Below are 26,365 nucleotides of genomic sequence, written 5' to 3' on the forward strand. Positions count from 1 at the left end.
AGACAGCAATACAAACGGTGATCGATGATTGGAAATTGTTGATCAGTGAAGGAGAAATTGTAGGAGTAATATTTTTTGATTTAAAACGGGTATTTGAGACAGTAGATAGAGAAAGATTGTTAGAAAAATTATATCAATATGGAATAAGAGGGATGGTATTAGAATGGTTAAGATCATATTTAAGCGGTAGAACGCAACAAGTTAGATTTAATAATCAATGGTCAAAACGTATAATGACAGAGTACGGATAGCCCAGTAAAATTAGACTTGAAAAGGGCAAAACTATAAAAAAATTAGGAACAAGCTGAATTTTTATGGAGACCTTTATTTCGATGTTCTAATGAAATCCTGAAAAGTATCCTTAATTTGATCCATGGGTTTTTTATTTATAGGGGGTGAAAGGGGGTAAATTTTAGTTTTTTGCCATTATTTCGAAAACTATCAATTTTTCGAGAAAAACAGTTATTATCAAAATTGTAGCTCATAAAATTCTCTACAAAAAAGGTTATTATACTTTTTTTCGTACAACTAATCGTTTTTGAGTAAAACGTGCGGTAAAGTTGCAATGTCTGTAGTTCGTAAAAAACGTACTCCTTTCCACACCACCGCGGGGGTAGAGTACTGGGCGCGTTTTTTTTGTGGTGTCCCCGGTAGGCTTAATCCACATTGAAATGTGCTAGAAAAAAATTTTTTTTTATTATTCGGTCTCTTCCTCTACATCTGTTTCCTTTGAAGCTTCCTCATCTTCCTCAGTAATTTCCTCAATATGTTCTTCATCTATTGTTTCTTCTGTTTCTTGTATTAAGAAAGTCATTGGATCTATATCGTCGTAAACATCCATAGTGCTTTCTGTTACTTCAGTCGCGACGTTTAAACAAGATTGTCCACGGCAGTGCCCGCATACCGCAGAACAGAGAAGACCTATTTTTCTACAGCTACAGCTCGCGCTACAGTAACGTAAAAATATTTAAATATTTAAATATTTTTTTATATATTTTGATTGTTCGTGGACAATCTTGTTTAAACGTCGCGACTGAAGTAACAGAAAGCACTATGGATGTTTACGACGATATAGACCCAATGACTTTTTTAATACAAGAAACAGAAGAAACAATAGATGAAGAACATATTGAGGAAATTACTGAGGAAGATGAGGAAGCTTCAAAGGAAACAGATGTAGAGGAAGAGACCGAATAATAAAAAAAATCTTTTCTAGCACATTTCAATGTGGATTAGGCCTACCGGGGACACCACATAAAAAAAACACAACTTTTCAAAATCAAAAGAAGGCTGTTCACTTATACGTAATCTAGTACGCGGTGGACTTGAACTTGAAGACGTACTAGGACCGTCATCTTCACGCTCCCTTTTCGAAACGAAGGCGGCAATGCTACTCTTTCGAACATAGTTTCTACGGCAATCAATATGAACTTCAATGGAAGTAGCATTACGTAAATATTCTATTTTTCCATCGTTCCTTTCTTTACTCGCGTCTCGCAAAGTTTGCATCCCACGCTCAACCACAACAGTTTGACCATCCGATAAAGGATTAGAACAAATGAAACACATTCCTTCCATTTTGGCCATTTCTCGAGATTTCACAGAAATATTGTAATGAAAATATTTATAACACGTCCGATGCGATTACCATAAGAACTTCTCAAAGACTGGTTGTACCATCTAAAAATATACTTAGAGCGACACAAACACACTAACACACATAAAACGCAGGTAGAGAACGCCCTTCTCTGTGTGTGCCGGACAGTTGCTCGTCAAGGTCGCATGAGGGTTCGAACACAATAAATAGTATAATACTTAGCTTTCAGTTTGTCTGTAGATACTTATAAAATCTTTTTCGACAGCAGATTTGTAATGTAACTTTTCTGCACCTCATAGTCACACAATACTACAATGATGTGCACATTTTCTCTTTCAGATTTACTTCACTCTACAGGGTGACAATTATTGTTTAGACAAACAAAAAGTTTTATTTAAAGGGAACGATAAGAGATAGAAAGATACAACTTCTCAATTGTCTACTTGAAATAAAAGGCAATCAATTGATGAGGTTTTCGAAGTGACTGCCTTCGGAGGCGATGACATGACGAAGACGCATGATAAAGTTATCGATGACCTTCGGCAAAATATCACTATGGAAGCTATTAAAAGCGTTAACAATGGCTGTTTTGAGGTCATCAGTTGTTTTTGGGGCCTCGTAATAGACCTTATCTTTAATGTAGCTCCAAAGAAAAAAATCAAGCGGACTCAAGTCCGGGGAGTATGGAGGCTAGTGCATGCTGTCGGGATAGTGATTTGGATAGCCTAAGGCTATGATATTTGTTTTGAATGTCGAAAAGAGCGTATCAAAAACAACCCGCGTTCTGTGAGGGGGTGCTCCATCCTGTTGGAACCAATAATCCTCAACCATACATAATTCTTGAATCTTCTGGACAAATTCCTCTTGAAGAAGAGCTTTGTATCGAGCTGTAGTCACAGTTCCTTCAATAAAAAATGGACCGAGAATCATTTGACCACATAAGGCAGCCCAAACTGTGACTTTTTGAGGGTGAAGAGATTTTGTTATTGAGAATTGTGGTTTCTCTGAGCCCCAAAAACGGTAATTCTGGCGATTAACATAGCCATCCAGCCAGAAATGGGCCTCGTCACTGAACCAAATAAAGTTGGGATCGATCTGGCCATTATCATATTGGTCAATGAATGTGTTGGCGAAGTCCAGTCTTTGAGTTATTGAAGCTTCTTTGAGGTGCTGCATTGTCTGGGTTTTGTATGGAAACAAAGACAAGTCCTTTTTCATGATTTTTCTTGCAGTCTCTCTGCTCACTTCGAGCTGGCTGGCTAATTGACGGCAGGATGTTGATGGACTCTCGTCGATTATGGCTCGGGCTCTCTCGATAGTTTCTTCTGTCCTTGCAGTAACTTTTGGCCCAACATTTCCCTTATAGGCATCAAGGACAGAACCAGTTTCTTCAAATTTGTGTATTAAATTGATGATTGTACTCCGAGATGGTTTTGGCCGGTTCTTGAATGCTATGGACCACTTGCGGAGCAATTCTGTGATGTTTTCACCTACTTTATAATAAGTTTTCACGAGAAAAATGCGGTCTTCAATCGAATATTGCTGTTTGCACGCCATAGTGTAAATAAAGCCAAACTCTGTCTATTGTTTACCTTTTGTATGACTATCTCACTGGCAGACTAGCAGCGCCTCCACACAACTTCTGCTCGCGAAATTCAACTTTTTCTCTGCCTAAACAATACTTGTCACCCTGTATATCTTCGACACGCTTGATTCCACGAAAAAAAGTATAATAACCTTTTTTGTAGAGAATTGTATGAGCTACAATATTGATAATAACTGTTTTTCTCGAACAATTGATAGGTTTCGAGATAATGGCAAAAAACTAAAATTTACCCCCTTTCACCCCCTATAAAAAAGCCATGGATCAAATTAAGGGTACTTTTCAGGATTTCATTAGAACATCGAAATAAAGGTCTCCCTAAAAATTCAGCTTGTTCCTAATTTTTATGAAGTCAAAGTCTAATTTTACTGGGCTAGGAGTCCCAGAAGGATCGGTACTAGGGCCTTTGTTATTTTTGTTATATATAAATGATAGTTCAACTTGGTTTAGAAGAATGGATTATTAAAATATTTGCTGATGACATAATAATATATGTAAAAGGGGGAAGCAGCGAAGAAGTGGAAAGAAAAATGAATAGAGTATTATTTATAATAGAAAATTGGATGAATGTAAATAAATTGAAAATGAATGCTGCTAAAACAAAATACATGGTAATTAGAAGTGTAAGAAAAGAATTGAGGAGAAATATTATATTAAAATATTTAGATGGTACTGTTATAGAACAGGTAGAAAATAGTAAATATCTTGGTGTAATTATTGATAATAAGCTTCGATTTGAAGATCATTGTGATTATATATTAAAGAAAATAGGGAAAAAATAAGTTTGTTAAATAGAATTGGTAGTGATATTTCAAACAAGATGTATTGTTTATAAAACAATTATAGTGCCATATTTTGAGTATTGTGCTACATTGTTAGTGAGTATGGGTGAGACTCAGCTGACGAAACTGCAAGTAGCGCAAAATCGGGCTATGAGAGTCATATTGCAATGTGACAGATATACTAAGGTGGAAAGAATGTTGCAAGCGCTGCAGTTTATGTCAGTAAGACAAAGATTATAGTATAATGTATGTGTTTTTATTTTTTAATTGTTAAATGTTATGTTACCTGGGCAGTTAAGAAATAGATTAGTATTAGTAGGAGATAGAAATGAGAGACGGACAAGACAATTTGGAAATATTGTGATATAATTTCGAAAAACAAGAAGTGCGCAGAAAAGTTTGTTTTATGAGGGAATAAAAATGTACAATGTTTTGCCGGCAGAAGTAAATCAATGTGATAGACTTGCAATATTTAAACGTAGGGTTAAAGAATATATTTTATCTATTTTACCTAGAATGTAAGATACTTAATGTAATGTAAATAGATGACAAAGCTAATAAATATCATTCATTCATTCATTCATTCATTCATCCTCCCTCCCTCCCTCCCCTCCCCCTCTCTCCTTCTCCCTCTCCCCTCTCTCTCTCCCCTTGAATCCATCTTCACCGACTATTATCTTCAGTTTTATAATAGTAGCGAACAAAAATTTTATTCCATTCTCTTTTTTTTCAAGTTTCTCCTTTTTTCAAGTGGCTCATTTAAAACGCGGAGGCGGAAGCACGACTCCCCCGCAGGAACCTCTTTCAACCGACCAAGGGGCAGCTTCCCCTGAACCACCGGCGTTTGAACACCCGCGGAAACGGATAATTCTGCATTAACTCCACCGCGGTCCCCCTGTCGAGATTGTACTGACCGCGCAACTATATACACACCTTCCCCTACTTCTCTTTCATTCCTCCAACATCCCACGAATCCTTCATTTCACTTTCCTCTTCGACATACGCTGAATCACCCTCTTCTCACAGGAACTCCCCTTTTACTCTCCCAGAACTGTCCCCTAGGTGGTATTCTCCCATCCCCTCGCCTGAGCTCGATCAGTACCTGCTTCCTTCAGATTTTGAAGAGCATCCGGATCCTCCCCCTGTATCTCCCATCCAGGTACCCACAGAGATCCACAACTTAACCTTTCCTTCCTTTGGTGAACTGAAACAACTTTATGAGGCTGGCCTCGAAGCTTTGCGAGAGCACATCCTCGATTGTTTTCCCACGTTCACCCTCCCCCTTCCTCCTTTCGCTTTTGTCCTCGGACCCGATCCCATAGGCCTAGCTACCTGGAGGGGTGCTCTAAGAGACGTACCTCCTAATACCGTTGTCCCATTAATTACGCGTAATCGACAATATCTTGTACTGATCCCCGCCTCATACATTCAACCACTTTTAATTGACAATCCATCACATATCCCCCACAGCGTATAGAATCATATCCATATTTTATATATACAGGGTGTCCCATTCTAACTTTCGCATCGAAATATCTCGTAAAGTCTAAAAGATACGGGAAAATGTTTCAGACTAAAGTTTTATAACTGCGAGGGGGACATAGGATGGTACGATTGTTTTGACCTTGAATAGTTGTTTGAAGGTCACGTGAAGGTCACCTTCACTTTTTTAAATTGAAACCCCAATTTTTTATTGCAGATTCTGATTCTCTGTCGAAAAGTAAGTAACTTTTGTTCGAAACATGTGTTTTAAAAACGCCCTTCTTATCCCGAAAACTCAGATCCAACCTTTGACGGACCAATGATAATAACTCGCTTCATAACAGATACTGAACTTTCTTTTAGTATTTTACTGTTTATCATCAGCATGTGCGTGCGTGCGTGTGTTTGTGTGTATGCGTGCGCGCGAGCGTGCGTATGCGTGTGTTATACATCTAGCCAACTAAGGCAAGATCGACCACTGATCCGGCCGGTTAAGGCAAGATTGGTGGTTGATCCGGCCAGTGAAGGCAAGAAGTGAAAGTTAGATTGATAGATGATTCTTCTGGAAGAATGCAATTGAACATCATTCAGGTCTTCGAATCAAATGTTCAAACTGTCCGCCATTATTCCGTAAGCATAATCGAAGTCTACTTTTCAAATTTTCTAATACTAATCTCAGTACCTCTGGCGTTATCGCTTCACAAATTCTCTTTATTCTATTCATTATGTCTAATCTGATAGTCGGTGCATTCTCGTAAACAATATTTTTTTAATAACTCCAGAAGAAAAAATCCAGCGGATTTAGATCTGGTGATCTTGGAGGCCACGGGACTGGTCCTCCTCGACCTATTCAACGATTTGAATAGTGCTCGTCTAAGAAAGTCCTAACATCATGATGAAAATGAGCTGGAGCACCATCTTGCTGGAACCAACACCTCTGGTGGGTATTTAATGGAATGTTCTCAAGGTGTTCTGGCAACTGATCCTGAAGGAACTGTAAATAGGATGCACCCGAGACGGTATGTTCAAAGAAGTGAGGTCCGATGATTTCACCATGGCATATTCCCACTAAAACATGAAGGGTCCAACGGTGCTGGTATAATACTTGTAGGTACCAGTGAGGATTTCTGGAGAAATCAGCCTGCGAGACGTCCCATAGGTGCGGGAGCTCTTCCAAAAGGGAAATTAAAAGTTTTATTTTTACTTTCGTCCAGTCAAACTTCGACATTATCGCGACACTCGCTAAAAATTTCCGTCTGATTGGAAATACACTAGAGCGCCATGCAATACTTGTTTGGACGTGTCCATACGTGAATTCCAGAAACAATTGAGACACTGCAATTGTTTTTAGCAACACGGTCTCAAGCGCTGTACACACGTCGACACTTAATGATTAAACTCGATCTAGACACAAAAGTGTCGACGTGTGTACAGCGCATAAAACGATCAAACCCACGATACAGTAACATTCAAGTTCCATAACTCGAAAAGTACTTCATGAAAAAAGGCTATATTAAAGTGTTTTGGAAAGCTCTCGAGATAAGCTACAAGAATATGCAATAAAAAATAGGGATTTCCATTTAAGAAATTGAAGATGACCTTCATGTGACCTTGACAACACTCTTCAAGGTCATACTGATATTGCTATGTAATGCGTTACTTGAAACCCTACAACTTTTGTCTGTCGTTCTCGGTTTTCAAGATATTTAACTGGTACGGGTGGTCTGGGACACCCTGTATATATATACAGGGTCAAACAAACATTTTGACAAACTTTGAGAAGTTGTAGGGGGTAACAAAAGAAGCACTTTTTGTAATGTAACTCATCCGGAAATGGCTAGTTTCCGAGTTAGCAAACGATGTACGTAGACACACGTAGGTACTACAGATAGGCGTGACGTGCGCCACAGACGAAATGTGACGCTAAAAATATCTGTAACATGATAGAAGACAGATGTTTTATTAAGTACATACTGCGTACACTTTACATTTTACAGCAATTGTTCAAATTGGCGACCACCAACTTCGATGCACAGATCAATCCGCCGTAGCATGGACTGTCGACCCTCTCGAACACAGGTGGAGTTGACTGAAAAACGTTCGTGGCTACTAGGATCCTTGCAAGCAGTTTTTCCGCGTTGTCCACGGGGGTCTCATACACAAGGCTCTTTATGTGGCCCCAGAGTAAAAAGTCTAGGGAAGATAAATCGGAAGACCGTGGTGGCCACAATTGTGATCCTCCTCTCCCAATTCACCGACCAGGATATTGTTCATTGAGATAATCCCGCACTTGTGCCGAATAATGCGCTGGACATCCATTGTGCTGGAACCCCATACATTGTCGCACAGCTAATGGAACATCCTCGAGAAATGGCGGTAGCGTATCTTGTAGAAACTGGCGATAACTGTAACCATCTAAATAATCTCGTAACAGATATGGACCAATAAGGTTGTTGTCCACAATTCCTGCCCATATGTTGATAGAACATTTTCGCTGATGATGTGCGATGCAGGGTAATATGAGGGTTGTCCACGGCCCAATAATGGCTATTATAAGCATTAAAGTAACCATCCCGGGAAAACGTAGCTTCATCGGAGTACAATACCATTGAAGGAAAATGGTTACATCCGCATAACGCTGCCGAAACCAACGACAGAAGTCGATGCGTTGTCTGAAATCTCTTGCTTCCAATGCCTGCACTGCTTGACGGTGGTAGGGATGCTGATGATGTTCATGTAGAACACTCCACACAAGTTGATGTGAAATGCCAACCTGAAGCGCAATTGCACGGGTGCTTGTAGAAGGATTCTGTGCAACACAGTCCAATATCTGTTCTTCTACATGTACAGATCGCACGGTACGAGTACGACCAGGATCACTTTGTCTTCGGCTGCATCCAGTTTCAGATAGTCTCTGATGTACTGCTGTAAAGCTAGGATACGAAGGATGTCGACGATGCGGAAAACGTTCTGCATACAGGCGTGCCGCCTCCCGTGCGTTGCATCTAGCTTCGCCGTAAATAAGATGCATGTCCGCAAGTTCTCGAAAAGAAAGCTGCGCATCCATTTTGCTATTTTAAATGACACTCTACACCATGCACTGTAATATGAACATCGGCTGGAATACGTACAGCATTAGAGTCAACACTTACCGCGCCCCTTTTTCGCCTTGATATCCTCGTGTAACAGTAAACACGTAACGTTGTACCTAAGGTATTTGTACTAACACAGTACATCGCTCGTTTTGTTTACGTAAGAAGGTAAATATTGACCTTCGGAAATCTGTTGAAATGTATGTTTATCATGTATGTGTTCTATGTCTGCTTACATACCATGCTTACTAGACGAATGTCGTTGTTATACAGGGTGTCCCATTTTAAAGTTTCCCCTAACATATTTCAGAAACACTGCGTTAAATCGAAAAATGTTTCAAACAAAAGTTTTGTGACTCAGAGGGGGACATAAAAGGGTACTATTGGTTTGACCTTGGGTGGCGTTGTCAAGGTCATATGGAGTTCAACTTTGTTTTTTTAAACGGAACCCCATACTTTTTATTGCAGATTCTGATTCTTCGTCGAAAAGTAAGTAACTTTTGTTCGAAACATTGTTTTTACAAACGCCCTCCTTATTCCGAGAAATTAGGTTCAACCTTTAGCGGACTAATGATAATACTCGCTTTATAACAGACATTGAAGTTTTTTTTAGTATTTTACTGTTTACCATCAGCATGTGCGTGCGTGCGTATGCGTGTGTTCTATATCCAGCCAACTAAGGTAAGATCGATCACAGATCCGGCCAGTTAAGGCAAGATCGATTACAGATCCGGCCAGTTAAGGCAAGATCGATCACTGATCCAGCCAGTTAAGGCAAGATCGTGCTCTGATCCAGCCAGTTAAGGCAAGATCATGCCGTTATGTAGTCAATTAAGGCCAAGTAAGGTAGTCGTAAATTAGTTTTGTAGGTCGTCCCTCCGCTCATCTGATGAGATATTCAAACGTATCTTCGTTGACTTGTTGACAATATTGAATCCGTCTCTCGAAGTTTGTAACAGTACGTAAGAGAACATCACGTGGAATAATGTTACACGCTGCTCGGATCCTCTCCATCATGTTTTCTCTTGTCGTTGGTCTCTCCCGATAGACTACATCTTTCAGGTAACCCCATAAATAAAAATCTGGAGAAGTTAAATCTAGTGATCTTGCTGGCCACCTTACTCGACTACCCCTTCCAATCCATACATCACGGAAGGTCTCGTTCAGATAATCTCTGACGATATTGGCATAGTGAGGACCTGCACCATCATGTTGGAACCATATTCTTCTCCGTGTATTAAGTCAATATCTTTAAGAAGTATTGGAAGAATATCTCTTAGAAATTGTAAATAATTCTGAGCATTAACCATACCATCAAAAAAGTAGGGGCCAATTACATAGCCATTGACGATTCCGCACTAGACAGTGAGACTCCATCGATGCTGATTGTCTATTTGTTGCATCCAACGAGGATTAACTAGAGCCCAAAGTGAAAATTATGACGATTCAACGTTTCATGACTATGAAAAGTAGCTTCATTGCTAAACAAAACGTACTTAAAAAATCGCCATCGTGCAGAAGTTGCTGTGTTGCCCAGTGACAAAATAATAGCCGTTCTCGATGATCATTCTCAGTCAAGGCTTGATTTAGTGTAATATGATAAGGGTGATACTTTGCAGCCTTCAAGTATCTAGAAGCAGTCGATCTTGGAATCCCCACTGTACGCTCAATTTCACGTAATGATACATGAGGGTTCAAATGAACCATCGCCAGAGGTACGAGGAAACGAGCATTCAGCGCGTAATCATTTACGTTGTAACATCTTCTTCGTCGACAGATTCCCTCTCCGAATCCTTATTTCAATTTTACATATTGCAGTATGACTCGGATGTTGTCGTAGAGGAAATCTTCTTCGGTACAATGCTACTGCTCTTTTGTAATTACGTCGACATTCTCCTAGGATGAGAAGAATGTCGGTCAACTCGTTCGACGTGTAATCGGGCATTGTTTTTGCTTGGACAACAATGGAATTTTAGAAACAAAAAAATTTGAAAATCATTCACGAATGACGTGATGAGTTAAAGAGGAAGTGTCGAGAACAGAAAACTTTATGCTAATTGCTCAAGGACTCATACAAGTTGAGAAAGACACCAGCTGTCAATCGATAAGTCAACTTTCAATGAGATGTATCGAATCCTGCAGTAAATAAGAATAACCAATAGTGTTTATTATTGAGATGGGAAAGTAATAGTGCAATAATCCTCAAACTCTCGAGCCGATTAAAGAAAAGACCATTTCTGAATGTTCCACTCTTGGCTTTGAAATAATAATTCGGAACTACCTACTGTTTGACCTTGAAATTATGTAACCAACAACATGGAGTCTGAAAATTTGTCGATCTTTCCTATTCTACAGTCAAAGTTAATTTCACCATTGAGAATATTCACATGACCTTAGAAATTGATCCCAAGGAAATTGATCCGCTTGGTACAATTTGAGTAATGGGTGTTGTAATTTTCAAGCCTTATAACTCGAAAAGTACTTAATGAAACAATACTTCATTATAGTGTTTTGAAAAGCTCTCGAGGTAAGTTATGAGAATATGAAAGATTGGGGGTTCCATTTAAAAACTTCGAAGTGACCTTGCCCCGACCTTGACAACGCCACCCAAGGTCAAATCAATAGTACCCTCTTATGTCCCCCTCTAAGTCACAAAACTTTTGTTTGAAACATTTTTCGATTTAACGCAGTGTTTCTGAAATAGTTTAGGGGAAACTTTAAAATGAGACACCCTGTATGTGTATCTAATGTACATCGTTTGCTATCTCGGAAACTAACCGTTTCCGGATATGAGTTACATTGCAAAAAGTGCTTCTCTTGTTACCCCCTACAACTTCTCAAAGTTTGTCAAAATGTTTCTTTGACACCCTGTATATATTCCGCGATACCATTGTAAATTTTAATTTAATATAAATAAGTCCTAGTTTATTTGTATCTATCTATATTCTAGTGTGTGTAAACGAAAAGAAACGAAGACAAATTTGTAATTGTAAAAAATTCACAACACAAAAGAAAAATGAAAAAATATAATGTTCTATTTTTTTTAAAGTAAAAAGGGGAGTAATTTCATTTCAATTGACCTCTATCTATCTCTCCCTTTCGCAACGAATCGTACGCGTCCTATCCCTGGTTAAAGGGATTCAATTCCCTTATCTAAAAGGGACCGACGAGCTGACCGTTTCGATTGTTCGGGTAGAATCGACTTTGGTCGTTGACCGTAAAACATCGGAGTGTATCGGTCAGCTCGACTCGAGCTTCTGCGGCTAAGTGCCAACGAACCTCGAGAGGCGTCTGGTTGCGTCCTTCCTCGAGTTCACGGAGCTCTGGACGTAACACCGCTTTTGATAATACAGTCTAATTTCTTAGGGATGGTGTACACAACACCAAAATCATCCCGTTGTAAAATTCGTTTTATTTTCTCACTAACGTTTTTAACGTAAGGATGCTAACTGAATACTTGTGATTTTGCGCACCGTTACTGTTATTTCTCGAGTCGTTGTGATATTTAATACCTCTCAATTTCTTGCTAACATGTCTATCGATGAAATCAAGAGGATACGCATTGTTCACTAAAATACTCTTAACAATTTCCACATTATCTTCATGAAATCGACTTTCTGCTAATAAAATGGCTCTATTCACTAAACTGGTAACTATACTGATTTTATGCTGAACAGGATGGCATGAAAAATAACTAATATTCCTCCCTGAGAAGGTCGGTTTTTTGTACCAGTGTGTGATCAACTTTCCATTATCTTTAATGACCGTAGTATCAAGGAAACTGGATAGATTTATTATTTTCTATTTCATGAGTAAATTGTAGCCTCCATCAATTTACAAAAGGACACGGAGAACTTGCCGGCTATTTATGATGATATTTTGATAAATACCTGGTCAGTGTCTGTTGGCAGTTGTTTGGTTGCTGCGGTTGGGTATTGACGTGTCTTCCCAACTCTATCGAATATAGGAAGAGTCATCATCTACCAGTATATATTTTTAATTTGTATAAATATTTTAGGCAGTTGAGTCCATTAATTGTATTGCGTTTTCAGATGTTGACTTTGTCGTAATTATATACGTTTTGCGCTTGATAAGTGTAAGAAATATAATTTCGTATTCAAATTTTGGGGGCATGTGACGCCCGGAAGGCGCTCGCGACTTGCGATGGCCGAAACACACTTTCCGATCGAGGAAGCATCCAGAAACGCGGAGCCACGAGTACACTTGCGTTGAGACTGCGAGCAAGAGAACAAGTATTGTAACGGTAGTTTTCGCGGTCGCGTTATCTTTGTACTTGTTAGGGTGGCAAGCTTGCAGGACTTGCGCACAGCAAGCGGCGCGCTGTGAACATAGATATAAGGATTCACTTGTATGAGAAAAGATTAAAATATATGGTATTATTCCAAATTGTGAGTAATTCCAATCGTCTTGAGACCTTCCGCAACATGGTGTCAGAAGTGGTACTTCTCTAATATCTCAGAAGAGCAGTACATCCACGCATCGACCAGAGATCCATTCGACTTCGATCTCGTACAATCGGAGAAGAGGTTAGAGTATACACGATGGAGAGCAAATTAACTAAGTTTCTAGCGGCACAAACGCTACTTCTCAAGCAAATGCAACAAAGCCAGGCTCAGGAGTCAGAAAAAAACGCCGAATGCTTACGATCCATAGGAGTCGCCTTTACCGAATTAAAAAACCAACTGCAGCAGATTGAGACTGGCGGCCAAAGGGCTACGGATTTACATCTCGACCTCGCGAATACATCTAAAGCCCATATAATACAAAACAACCATGGCCACAGCCTTTAAAAGTCGATGTTGGAAATATCAATGACAACTTCGACCTTTTTAAACAGAACTGGAACTCATATATCGTCGCATCGGGGATCGATAAATGGGGACCGCAAAAAGAGGTACGCAAGATAAATATACTTTTATCTATCATAGGTGATAAAGCCAAAAAGAAGTTTTCCAACTTTCATTTAACGGAAACAGAAAAGACTTCGGCCGAAAGGGTTCTCCAGTTAATTAGTGAGCGAGTCAAATCACATCGAAATTTGTTGTATAACAGATATATGTTTCATACGTGCAACCAACAAGAAGACGAGTCATTTGACGATTATTTTATCAGATTGAAAAAGATTTTCGACGTTTGTGAGTACAATCAAAACGTGACAGCCGACAATATTTTGAGAGATCGTTTAGTTTTTGGTATTCGCGATATGGATTTAAAGAGAAAATTTTTGAAAGAGGATTTGACAGTTTTTACTTTAGACAGATTAAAACACTCATGCAGAGTAAAGGAGACGACAGATTAGCAACTTCAAACGTTAGTTTCTGAAGACAAACCAGTCCACATGATAACGGATAAGAATAGAGCAAAGAAGGTTTGTAAATTTTGCGCAAGGGTACACCCTTTTAAGAAAAAATTGTGTCCCGCTTGGGGAAAAGAATTGTGTCCCGCTTGGGGAAAATCATGCTCTATTTGTAGCGGAAAAAATCATATTTCCCAAGCATGTAAAAAAAATAAGAAGGCAATTCAGCAGAAAGGTACAGTGGAGAAAACTACGAAACCCCGAAGAGTTAAGAAAATCGACAAGGAGACGGAAAGTGAAGAGGAAACAGAGGAGGAAGAGGACACACAGGTTTTCAAAATATCAAAAATAAATAAAATTGAAGGAACCAAACGGAAAGGCCGTGCGGAATTAAATTTTAAGTTCGTAGGGAGATGGGAAAGAATCCTCTGTGATTTAGATACTTGTTCAGAAGCCAACGTTATCGGATTTAAAAGGTATTGTAAATTAGTGAGAACGTCGAATCCAACACTCAGACTTTCAAATGACCAGTTAAGAAGCTTTGGAGGTGATCCTTTCAAGACAATGGGTGAGGTGATAGTTCCCTGTTTATATAAAAGGCGAAAGCACAACATCATATTTCAAGTAGTTGACGTGGACCATGGACCTTTATTGTCCGAAAGAACATGTTTAACCTTAGGTTTAGTAAAATATTGTTTCAAGTTAAGTAAGACGAAAACGGATCCAGCACTTATACAAGGCAGATTGGAGGCGGAAAGAATCATCGCGAAACACAAATCTATATTTGAAGGGTACGGCTTAATCCCAGGAGAAGTGGAGTTAGAGGTCGACCCAAACATACCACCTGTAATACAACGGGCACGGAGGATTCCCATTTGCGTGCGAAAGGATTTAGAAAACGAGCTGGAAGTATTAGAAAAAGAAAATATTATCGTACGAGAATCAGAACCGACAGATTGGGTACATAATATCCTGCTGGTAAAAAAGAAGAATAATTCACTAAGGATATGTGTCGATCCAGTGCCTTTAAATACGGCCTTGAAACGCCCACACTTTCAATTCACCACGTTGGACGAAATTCTCCCTGAGATTGGTCGAGCCCGTGTGTTTTCTACGGTGGATACGAAGAAAGGATTTTGGCAAATTAAACTATCGGAAAAGAGTAGTAAACTTACTACTTTCTGGACACCATTTTGTAGATACAGATGGGTGAGGTTACCATTTGGTGTATCTCCAGCACCGGAGAGTTTTGCACAGAAAATGCAAGAAATTATTCAGGGCCTTAAAGGCATAGAGATACTCGTTGATGATATTTTAGTATACGGATGCGGTGAAACTATGGAAGAAGCTACGCGGGATCACAATAAAAATTTAGAAGAGTTGGTGCTTAGATTGGAAAAGAACGGTTGTAAACTTAATGCAAGCAAATTAAATTTGTACCAGGACTCTGTAAAATTTTTCGGCCATTTGTTGACAAGCAAGGGTCTTTTGCCAGACGACACGAAGATTGAAGCAATTACAAGATAAAAAAGGCTTATTACGTTTTTTAGGAATGACAACGTATTTAAGCAGATTTATAAAAAATCTGTCATCTGAAACAGACACCTTGAGAAAATTAACTAGAGAAGACACTCCGTGGGCATGGACGTCGATTGAGGACAACGAATTTAGAAAAATAAAAACCTTAGTGGCTAATATCCATAGTCAACAATACTTTAATCCACAACAACCTATCACAATAGAATGCGATGCAAGTGCAACGGGTCTTGGTGTGGCAGTCTACCAGCTGGAGCAAGTTGTTGGATATGCATCGAGAACTCTCACACCGACGGAGAAGAACTACGCTCAAATTGAGAAAGAAATGCTAGCTATTGTATTTGGATGTACCAGATTTGACCAGATAATCGCAGGTAGTATGAAAACCATCGTAAAAACAGATCATAAACCCTTGATTTCAATTTTTAAAAAACCTTTACTTAAAGCTCCAAAACGACTCCAACTCATGTTGATGACGCTTCAACGATATAATCTGGAGGTACAATTTGTTAAAGGAAAAGAGAATGTGGTAGCTGATACTCTTTCAAGGGCAGCATTAAAGAACGACAACACGAATCAGAGCAGGGTACACAACCGCAATGTTTTTGAAATCGGAAAAGATGTCAAAGTCTGTCGAATGATAGAAAAAGCCAACGTACACGGAACTCTACGAATTACACCGAAACGAGTCGACCAAATTAGAGAAGCAACATTAAGCGATACTACTATGCAGCGACTGGTTTCGTACATTGTAACAGGCTGGCCCAGGTACGTACAGGACGTACATGAAGATTGCAAAGTCTACTTTAAATATAAGGACGAATTATCTACACGGACAAGTCTTATTTTTAGAAACGACCAAATTGTTATACTTTTCGCGTTACGGAAGACTATGATAGATAAGGTCCACGTGTCACATTTTGGTGTGACAGCTACACTTAATCTTCCTAGAGAACGATATTTTGGCCCGGCATGTCAGAACAAATAAGGCAAAGAGTGCAGAACTGCAATGTTTGTATGGAGTTCAGGGACTCCCAACAAGATCCTCCCATGCAATCACATGAGATTCTACAATATCCATTCCAGTTTATTTCGATGGACGTATTTTTCACGGAGTATAAGGGTAAAAAGAGGAAATTTCTTGTCACAGTCGATCACTATTCGGATTTTTTCGAGTTAGACATCTTACCAGACATGTCAGCGGAAACGCTAGTACAGACTTGTAGAGAAACGTTTAGCCGACACGGTATATCATACAGAGTATGTAGCAACAACGGCACAAACTTTGAAAACAAACTGATGCGAAGTCTGGGACAGGAATGGGGCTTCGAGCTTGTTACCTCAGCTCCAAATCATCAACAAGGCAACGGGAAGGCAGAAGCAGCAGTAAAAATCGCAAAAAAACTGGTAAAGAAATCAGAACGAAGCGGACAAGACCTGTGGTACATGTTGCTACATTGGAGGAACACGCCCAACAGGATAGGATTCAGCCCTGTACAACGACTTTATTCCAGAGGAACTCGCTCCGGACTCCCGAACGCGATCTGCAGTCTTCAACCCAGAATCATACAGGAAGTACCAGCAAGAATAGAACACAATAGACGGAAAAGCAAGTATTATTATGATATGAAGTCAGCAAATTTACCTGAACTAGAAATAGGCCAACCAGTGGCACTACAGTTGCATCCTGATAAAAACAACTGGAGTAATAAAGGTACGGTGCACGACAAACTAAGCAAAAGAGACTACATCGTAAATGTAGACGGCGCGAGGTACCGAAGAAATCTAGTCCACATAAAACCAGCTCCAATCATCTTGAGACCTTCCGCAACAGTACTAAAAGTTATACAATTGGCGTTAATATACAGTAGGAAGTGACACTGTATTGAACCTGAATTAAATATACTCATTGTTAAATCATAAACTGTGATTATATCGCGCATCCGCCCCAGCACTTCCCAACGGGTTATGGGCCCAGGCATGTGGCGGTGCGTGAAGTAAAGTGGAAAAGAAGGAAAGGAGGGAAATCCTTTTGGACAATTACGAGAACAATTGAAAAAAAACGAAGAGGAAAAGGATGACGACCAGCGTGAGCGGCGAAAGTCTGGATTGCGTTGAGAAGCTCAAGGACGCCGAAGGATACCCAATCTGAAAATTTCAGGTGGGAATAATATTAAAAGCAAACAACCTTCACAAGGTTGTAATAACACGACCCGCAGTAGAGGCAGTACAAACGGACCAGTGGAAAAAATGATGTGAAAGTGCAGAAAATAATAGTCACGACAATAGGTAAGCAGTCGCTAGTACACATTTTAAACAGTGAATCAAGCTAACGTTTAAGGCAGAGGAAAAAAGGTGCTTCAAATGTGGTAAAAAAAGGGCATGTAGCTCGCTCGTGCAAATTAGATATATGTCAAAAGACAGGACATATGGCAAAGAATTGCAAGACGATGCAAAGAACAGGATGTAAAATCTGTAAGAAACAAAATCATGAAGAAAAAGATTGCTTTTTCAGGAAGAAATGAGAGAACGAGAATAAAGATGAGAGTAACTAAGTGTCCTTCTTAATTGAGGAATCGGACTCGAAAGAATGGATCATCGATTCAGGAACACCATCGCACATGAAGAACGACAAGAAGAAAGTAAGTGAAATTGAGAAAGTTTACACCGACGTGGGAATAGCGAAGAAGCAAGGCTCCATGCAAGCAAAAGGAAGAGGAAAAATACAATTAAGAAACTGCGTACTGAATGATATACTCTACGTCCCGGATTTGAAGAAGAATGTGCTCTCGGTGAGCTCTATCACACAGAAAGGAGGTAAAGTTTTGTTTGAAGAGGATAGAGTTCTGGTAACGAAAGAAGACGAAGTGATCTTTCGTGGAAAAAAGGATAACTTGGGGCTATACAATAAAACTGGAAGAAAAATCAAAGCAAGAAGCACATGCGGTACAGAAAAGAGAGGAAATAAAAACTTGGCACAAAAGACTAGGCCATTTGAGCACGGATAACATGAAGAAATTGTTGAAACTATGAAACGAAATTAAAATTAATAAAGAAGTTTTCCAGGAGACGGAACAAAATTGCGCAGTCTGCATACAAGCAAAGCATGCAAGGACACCCTTTGGGGAACAAAGGAGAAGAGAAAAGTACCTGTTGGAAATAATACTTTCCGACATTTCCGGCCCGATAAACCCAGATACGTGGGACAACAAAAGGTACTTCATAACGTTCTTGGATGACTATACGAATTACACGATGGTCTATCTGTTGAAAGCAAAATCAGAAGCTTTGAAGAAATTCAAGGAATATGTAGCACTCGTAGAAACAAAATGGAATAAAAAGATAATTAACCTGCAGAATATACAAGCTATGAGGTTAAAGAATGGAGTAAAAGAAAAGGAATAAATATAAACTACACTGCCCCTTACTCGCCGCAGTTAAATGAAAGGAAGGCTGAGCGGCTAAATAGAACTTTAGTAGAAAAAGTCAGAGCATTGCTGTACGACCAAGAAAACGCCAAGGAACTGTGGGGAGAAGCTATTCGAGTGGCAGCTTTCCTGTACAATAGGAGCCCAAACAAAATAAATAATGAAACAGCATTCGAATTGTGGAACGGAGAAAAACCAGATTTGAAATCACTTAAGATATTCGGGTGTAAGGCTTACGCGAAGGAAATGGGACAACTAAAGAAACTAAACAAACGAAGCAAGAGCTATAAATTCATAGGCTATGCGCAGAACGCTTACAGACTGTGGGACCAAACAAAAAGAAAAATAATAATTTCAAGAGACGTAATCTTCGACGAAATGGCGCAAGTAGAAGGAAAAAAGGAGAAAAGTCAGGTAAAAATAAGTAGCGAGAGAATAGAAGAGAGTGAACCAGAGGAAGAGCCTAAATAAATAGAAGAAGATGTTCAGCAAGACACGGAAGAAGAAGATCAAGATGAGACTGAGATACAACGCTTGAAGATGAAGAAGACTCCGACAAGGAAGGAAAGTGAAGAGAAACTCGCAACAACAAACAAGAAAATCCGCAAGAAAGAGCAAACCTCCACAAAGGTACAAAGACTATGTCTATTTAACCTACAAAGAAGCAGGAACGGTCAGGACAGTGAACAGTGGAAAGAGGCGATAAGAGAGGAAAAGTTTTCACTGAAAAAGAACAAAACATGGGACTTGGTCGACGAAGGAAGTATCAAGAACAAGAAGATTCTTACAACTAAATGGATTTTCAGGATAAAAGAAAAAGGAAAATACAAAGCGAGATTGGTCGTAAGAGGGTGCGAGCAAAAGAGTGACATAGATTGCGAGGAATTGTATAGTCCAGTGATAAACAGCACGCCGTTACGAATAATACTTGCCCTAGCAGCAGTGCACAATTATCACATAGTAAAGTTCGACATTAAAACTGCTTTTCTATACGGAGAAATGTACACACTTAATTTCTTTCGTGTCCACTTGCTTCTGCGTCTAAAATTACTGTGTCCAAATGCACGGTGTCCAATTGAACCGTGTACAAGTTTCCGTGTCCAAATGACCTGTGTCCATTTGCACGGTGTCCAACTGTACTGTGTCCAAGTGAAGGCAATTCCTATCGGACACACCCACCAGCTGCATTACCCGCCCCACGCTAACAGTTTCGAGTCATCGGTACAATTCTGCATTGGTACAACAACGTGAAAAGTCAAAACATAGATCTCCTTGAACCCATGTCCGAATGAATCTCTGTCCGATCGGAACTGTGTCCGATAGTAACTGTGTCCGATAGAGACTGTGTCCAATCGCGACTATGTCCGATGGAAACTGTGTCCGATCGGGACTGTGTCCGATCGGAACTGTGTTCGACAGAGACTGTGTCCGATGGAAACTGTATGTGTCCGATCGGAACTGTATCTGATGGAAATTGTATGTGTCCGATAGAATCTGTGTCCGATCGGAACTGTGTCCGATTGGGACTATATCCGATCGGAAAATGTTTCGTGTCCGATGATTACTGTGCGCAATCGGGATAATCCCAACGAAAACACCTCAAACACTAGAGGAGATATACTTGTCGACTTTTGCGGCCAGAATGAACTGCGCATCAACAACATCTTTTTCCCACACAAACCTCAGCACGAATTTACGTTTTGCGACAATAGGGACAATAAATCCGTGATCAATTACATCATCACCATCCGGAACATCACCTCCAGATTCTGGACGTCAGGAGTCTTACTTCGGCCAATGTGGGATCCGATTACCTCGTGGTCCCATGTAAGCTGAGGATGGTGATGGCCCCGGTGAAGAGGGGCCTTGCAGTCGTGGCGAAGAAGTTTAATATCGAGTCCATGGTCAACGAAAGCACACGGGTGTCGTACGAGGCACGCTTCAAGCAGCATATCGTAGCCAACAGTGTAGGGAAGAATTCGATCGGCGAGGGGTGAATCAAGGTCAGGAACAACATCTACGGAGCCGCTAAGGAAGCCCTGGGATGTCGCCGGGTCAACATAAGGGCCCGCAATCTCACCAAACCATGATTCTCCCCGGAGGTGAAGGCAATAACAAGAGGAAAGAAGATTGCTCATCTAATGTTCCTTAACACTACTTAAAACCTAAGAAGACCGAGAGAGATACCGCCTGAAGAGCAACCAAGCCAAAAAGCTGGTGTGGAGCCTAAAGAATGACTTCTAGGAGAGGTTTGGCAGTGAACTAGAACATGACATATACGGCGGTCAACAAAGGATATGGAAAGTTCTCAGAGGAATGAAGGAAACGGTGAACGAAAACATCGAAATTAAGTCCATCGATGAAGAGGCCTGGGCGAGGTACTTTGAAACACTGTACTTGGAACAGATAAATGAACACAAGGACGACATCCCGCTCGAAAGCCCATGGACCATCACAGATGTAGAAGTCACCACAGCGATCCAAGAACAGGAAGACTCCAAAAGAGGATAGAATCCCCAATGAACTCATCAAGTTCGGAGGGACCGCCCTAGTAGGGGAAATGATCCGCCTTTTCAACAAGATCTTGACCCAAGGGAAAACTCCACAAGATTGGAAGAAAAGCATCACCATCCCGCTCTTAAAGAAAGGAGACCGAAAGGATCCATCCAAATTATGCCCCATAGGGGCATAATTCTCCTCAGCTCCATCATGAAGCTGTTGACTAGCATTCTTGCCACCGAGCTGGGCTCCATAATCCTGCATGAAGAACAACAAGGTTTCTGCAAGAACAGATCGACGACAGACGACATCTTCTTACTCCGGCAAATCATCGAGAAGTCCCTGGAGTACTATACGCCGGCTTATCTCTGTTTTATCGATCTCACCAAGGCATTCGACAAGGTGAGGCTCAAGGATGTCGTTAACATCCTGAAAGAGATGAAGGTCCCAGAGAATATCATTAGTCATAAAAGACCTCAACAGTAATAACACAACACAGGTTAAAGTGGATGGTAGACTCACGAGGGAGATAAGGACGCATCTTGGAATCTGGCAGGATGACAGTCTTATTGTTAGTCCCATGCTCTTTGCAGGGAATTACTCGCAGTTTTTCCGCAATGGAGCAATCGCAATGATTTATTATCTTTTGAGTTTCTTATTATTTTTTATTTTTTTATTTCATTTTTTATTCCTTTTTACAATTACAACATTTTAAATTAGTAACATTGAAAAGCTTTCTTCCTCCTCGTATTTTAGTTTGGGTTGCTCGTGTAGTCCTTGGCATCTCACAGTCTGGCACAGACTGAGAGGCAGCTTCCACCGTTTCAGGACAATTCGTCTGGGATTCGGTGTTCCGTCGAGGCGAGATCTTCACCGGTGACAATAAGATTGGAATCTTCCTTAGTCCAGCTAGCTCCGGTGTAGTGGGTCGAGGTTGAGCTTCGCCTTCCTACTCAGGCGATAGTAGCCTCCTCTTCTTCGTGTAAATATGCGGAGGAATCCGCTGGTTTGTTCTCCTGGCATTCAGCGCCTCCGAAAGGGCTGTTGGATGACGCTTCCTCCAGGAGATAGGTTTTTGACTCGCCGTGGTGTCGAGAAAATTTCCACGCTGGAGAATGGCAATTTACGCCTACGAGAGTTTTAAGTGGCTAGCGCTTTAGCGTCTAGCGCTTTTCAAGCGAAGGTTAGAGCTCTTCGTGTCTTGGCGTCTTGCGCCGGAATGAGTTACTGGGGTTCGGAGATTCGCCCTTTTTATAGCAGGCCAGCGCCTCCTTTGATTACGAGAATTTGTACGTAACATTTGCCATCTGATATCAACTTCTCAAACTTGATAGGGAGTGACGTTGCTGTTATTACTGTGACGTTGCATCCTTTACAGTTATACTGTGACGCTTGCTTTTCTTGCAGTGGCGTGTCCGCCACACTCTTCAATCTGATCATGGACAGGATCGCGGATACATTCAGGGTTACGGCTCGAGGTTACTGGATGGGAAGCCACGAAATTAGGCTCTTGTGCTATGCGGACGATGCCGTCCTAATTGCTGAATCAGAAAACGACCTCCAAAGATTGCTCTAAGCCTTGGAGCAATGATGTCATGACTCCCCAATCGAACAGGTCATGACGTTTGACTATCTTGGGTGCACGCTCTCCAGCCCTGGACGACGCCAAGAAGAATATAAATAAAACAGCGGTCCTCTCCGGACAAAAATGTATGGAGAAACAGGGCGATCAGCATAGAATGTAAAGTTCGCATATATAAGGCTTGTGTATGACCCGTCATGACATACGCTGCTGAAACGAGAGCGGATACAGTGAAGACCAAAAGGCTGGTGCGAACCTCGGAAATGAGAACGGTCAGGATGATCTCAAGACATACACTTCTGGACAGGGTGAGGAATGCCAAACTACGACAATGGACTATCAGTGACGTTGTCAGATGGGTGAGGATGTGCCGCAAGAAGTCGGCAGGATGGCGAATGACAGACTGGCCCGCATCGCCAGGGACAGCATCTCTCAGTAGATCTCCTAAGAGGTGGCAAGATAGCTGGCAATCGACTTCGCAGAATCAATAGCGTTCTAGTTTAAACAGGCAGTTTGCCTTCGAGAAGAAGAAGAAGAAGAAGAGTCTTAATGACTGTCTCAACCTTTTATGAAAAATGGATTACCAACTGAAACTCTGGTTAATTTACCGGCATATAGATGGCAGTTGCCTGGATCGACCGTGATGTACAGGCAAGTTACAAGTGTTCAAATTACAAATATCGCACGGAGAAAAAAAATTTAGATTCGCACAGTATACATATATTTTATGTTTATGTCTTAAGTAAATTTTGTCAATTATTATATAGACAGCAATGCCAGTTGTTAAGAACATTAAACATCCTGCATAGTTGATGTGATAATGACAAAATTTTTCTATTATAACTTATTAACATTATTCAACATTACAGCAGAACGTATTTGGTAGAATAGAAATCATTTTATTCTTATAGCTAAACAATTTGCTAATTTAGCAAAATTATTACCCAATACAATCAATGTTCTTAACAAATGGCATTGCTGTCCATATAATAACTAACAAAATTTACATCTTTGATACTATAAAATCGAGAGGTCCGCGAAAGTTGCAGACTAGTTCTACTGTCGTTCGTTCCAAACATAAACGCTATAATCATACGTTGAGTTAGTGTTAGAATACATGCATTTGAATAAAAAGATGTTAGGATCATATTTTAGGCTTGATGAATATTTATGTTAAACTATCTATAATATGTCAATAGCATTAACTTAAGATAACGTGCGTAGCTTCACGGACATTTGAAGTGGAATATTTGTGTTTAAATATAAGAAGCGTGAGCTGCAAAACACAGGTGACAGTTGCGCGGTTGTCATTTGAGCCCCGCAAGGAACACAGTCGAAAAGCGCTGGGCACTCAACGTGTTAATCAAAATGTGCTTTCACATTTCAATACATGAAATCCTGAGGATCTAGTGACAAAATATTATGTTTTAAGTTACGTTATAAATACAAATTTGGATTTCAATTGTCTATATGAAAAGTCAAATTAGAAAAAGGTGCCATTGATATATTAAACATGAATATATTTATGCCTAATAGTTAAAGTTTTATACACTCTAATTCTATGACAAGAACGTATTACTAACCTGAGCATACCAAAATGTGCTTTCCGGATTATCCGCTTCTTGTTTACGTATACACATGAGCATTGAATTACCTACTTTGCTATTTTCGCTGATGTGATATTCATAGATCGGTTGGATTTCCAGAAAATGTTCATCATCTCGGAAATTTGCTTGATCTATAGTTTCATAAAACCAACTTCGAATCCATCCATCCATACCTACAAGAATATATATTCATTCAAACAATCGTACACATGCAGATCATGCACATATAATCTCTTGTAGTAGTAGAATTTATTGTTTCCCTTCTTGGAAACAATATAATTATTGTACATAATTATATTACAATTATATTACAATTCTCGTACATAACATAACAATCTTACTTAATCTTAACATTAACTTACTTCTATTATCTTAATCTACATAATATAAAACACTTGCATGCCCGCGCTGGGCTTGATCTTGCTCGCGCCCACACGCGCTTACCACACACATACATACATCCACCCTTTTTGTGACTTTCGCTTATTCTCCTTTAATTTTCATATTGATATCAAATCAGTTGCCCTTCTCTCCTTTCCCTCTATAGTTTCTTCCCCTCCCTTCTCTCTCCGTCTCTCAGTCACTCTCCCTCTTCTTCCCCCCTCTCATTTTCTCTTTTCCTCCTCTCCTCGATTTCCTATCTCCTTTCCTCTTCCACCTCTCTCATTCACCCCCCTCCTTCCCCTTCCTCCCCCAACACCTAACTTACTTCCTGTCAGCTTCCTCCTCTTGTATTCTATTTTCTACACTCTTTCCTTACACGTGGAAAGGAAAGACACAAAGAAGAAAGAATGGATAAAGATCAGAGAGTCGAAATATAATAGATGGTATAGGGAGATCAAAGGAATAAGAATTCCAGGATACTTAAAAAAAGAAGGAGAAATGGAGGCTTCCAAGTCTCTACCTCCTCACCACACGATCTACACCTCCTTTTCTTCTCTCTCACCCAGTATCTTCCTTCTCCCATTTTATTCTCTAGTCTGAATCTTGCTACTCTTTTCTACGTACTTTCCCATCCTTTTTTTTAAATATCCTAAAATTCTTATTTCTTTGACCTCCTTTTACCACCTGTTATATTTTGAATCTCTGATCTTTAACAATTATAAATCTTCTCTTTGCTGTAAAGTCTGATCTTTATTCATCTTTCTTCTCTTTGTTTTTCCTTATTCTTACTCTCCATACCATATTTCTCCTTCTTCTTTCTTTCCCTCTTCCTCTATCCTTATTCCAGTCCTTCAAAGTGCTCTTTCCTCTCGTTCTTCCATCTTGAAACTACTTTTCCCTCTCTGGCTCTCCTCGTCTTTCCTGTCAACACATTTTCGCCAGCTCATTTTCCGTCTCTTACACAAGCCTCTTCTCACACTTCCACACCCTCCTTTCTGGCCTCCCCCTTAACTTTTCCCTCTGCAATTCCTCCTATGAAGTAGCTTCCTTCCTTCAACTCCCAACATCCATCTTACATACTTATATCTTAAATTTCCTCCATTGTTTCCATTTCCCCTCTCTCTCTAGCCTCAAATTTCCACTCCATATCCCAACAGCGTCCAAGTTAATTTGTTGAACAGCCAAATTCTCCTTCTCTAATCCTTTCCCAACCATTTCTTCCCTATTCCCCAGACCTGTCCCATTATTGCCCTTTTTATCCTATCTCTCACATGCGCCTCCTGCTTTTCATTTCTTTGCATCACACAATCCAGATATTCTTTCTACCTCCAGCACCTTCCTCTTCCATCTCCAGTCCTTTTTCTTTAATTTTCCCCCATCTCTCCTGATTCTCATCTCTGAAAGATCCTGAATCTGAATCTTCATTTTATCCGTATTTAATCATATGATCTCCTGT

The 26,365-nt window shown here is 40.1% G+C and overlaps 1 protein-coding gene across 1 annotated transcript in view; it reads right to left on the minus strand.

The window, feature by feature from the left end:
- The window catches only part of LOC105279391 (cilia- and flagella-associated protein 44-like), a 209,003-nt gene that overhangs the window by 111,241 nt on the left and 71,397 nt on the right, over positions 1-26,365 (minus strand). The window contains exon 6 of the mRNA XM_026971862.1: positions 24,502-24,698. Within this exon, the coding sequence (XP_026827663.1) occupies positions 24,502-24,698 (197 nt within the window). The remainder of the gene's footprint in view (positions 1-24,501; positions 24,699-26,365) is intronic.

The sequence above is a fragment of the Ooceraea biroi genome, chromosome 8 (assembly GCF_003672135.1).
Source record: "Ooceraea biroi isolate clonal line C1 chromosome 8, Obir_v5.4, whole genome shotgun sequence".
In the NCBI taxonomy this organism is placed as follows: domain Eukaryota; kingdom Metazoa; phylum Arthropoda; class Insecta; order Hymenoptera; family Formicidae; genus Ooceraea; species Ooceraea biroi.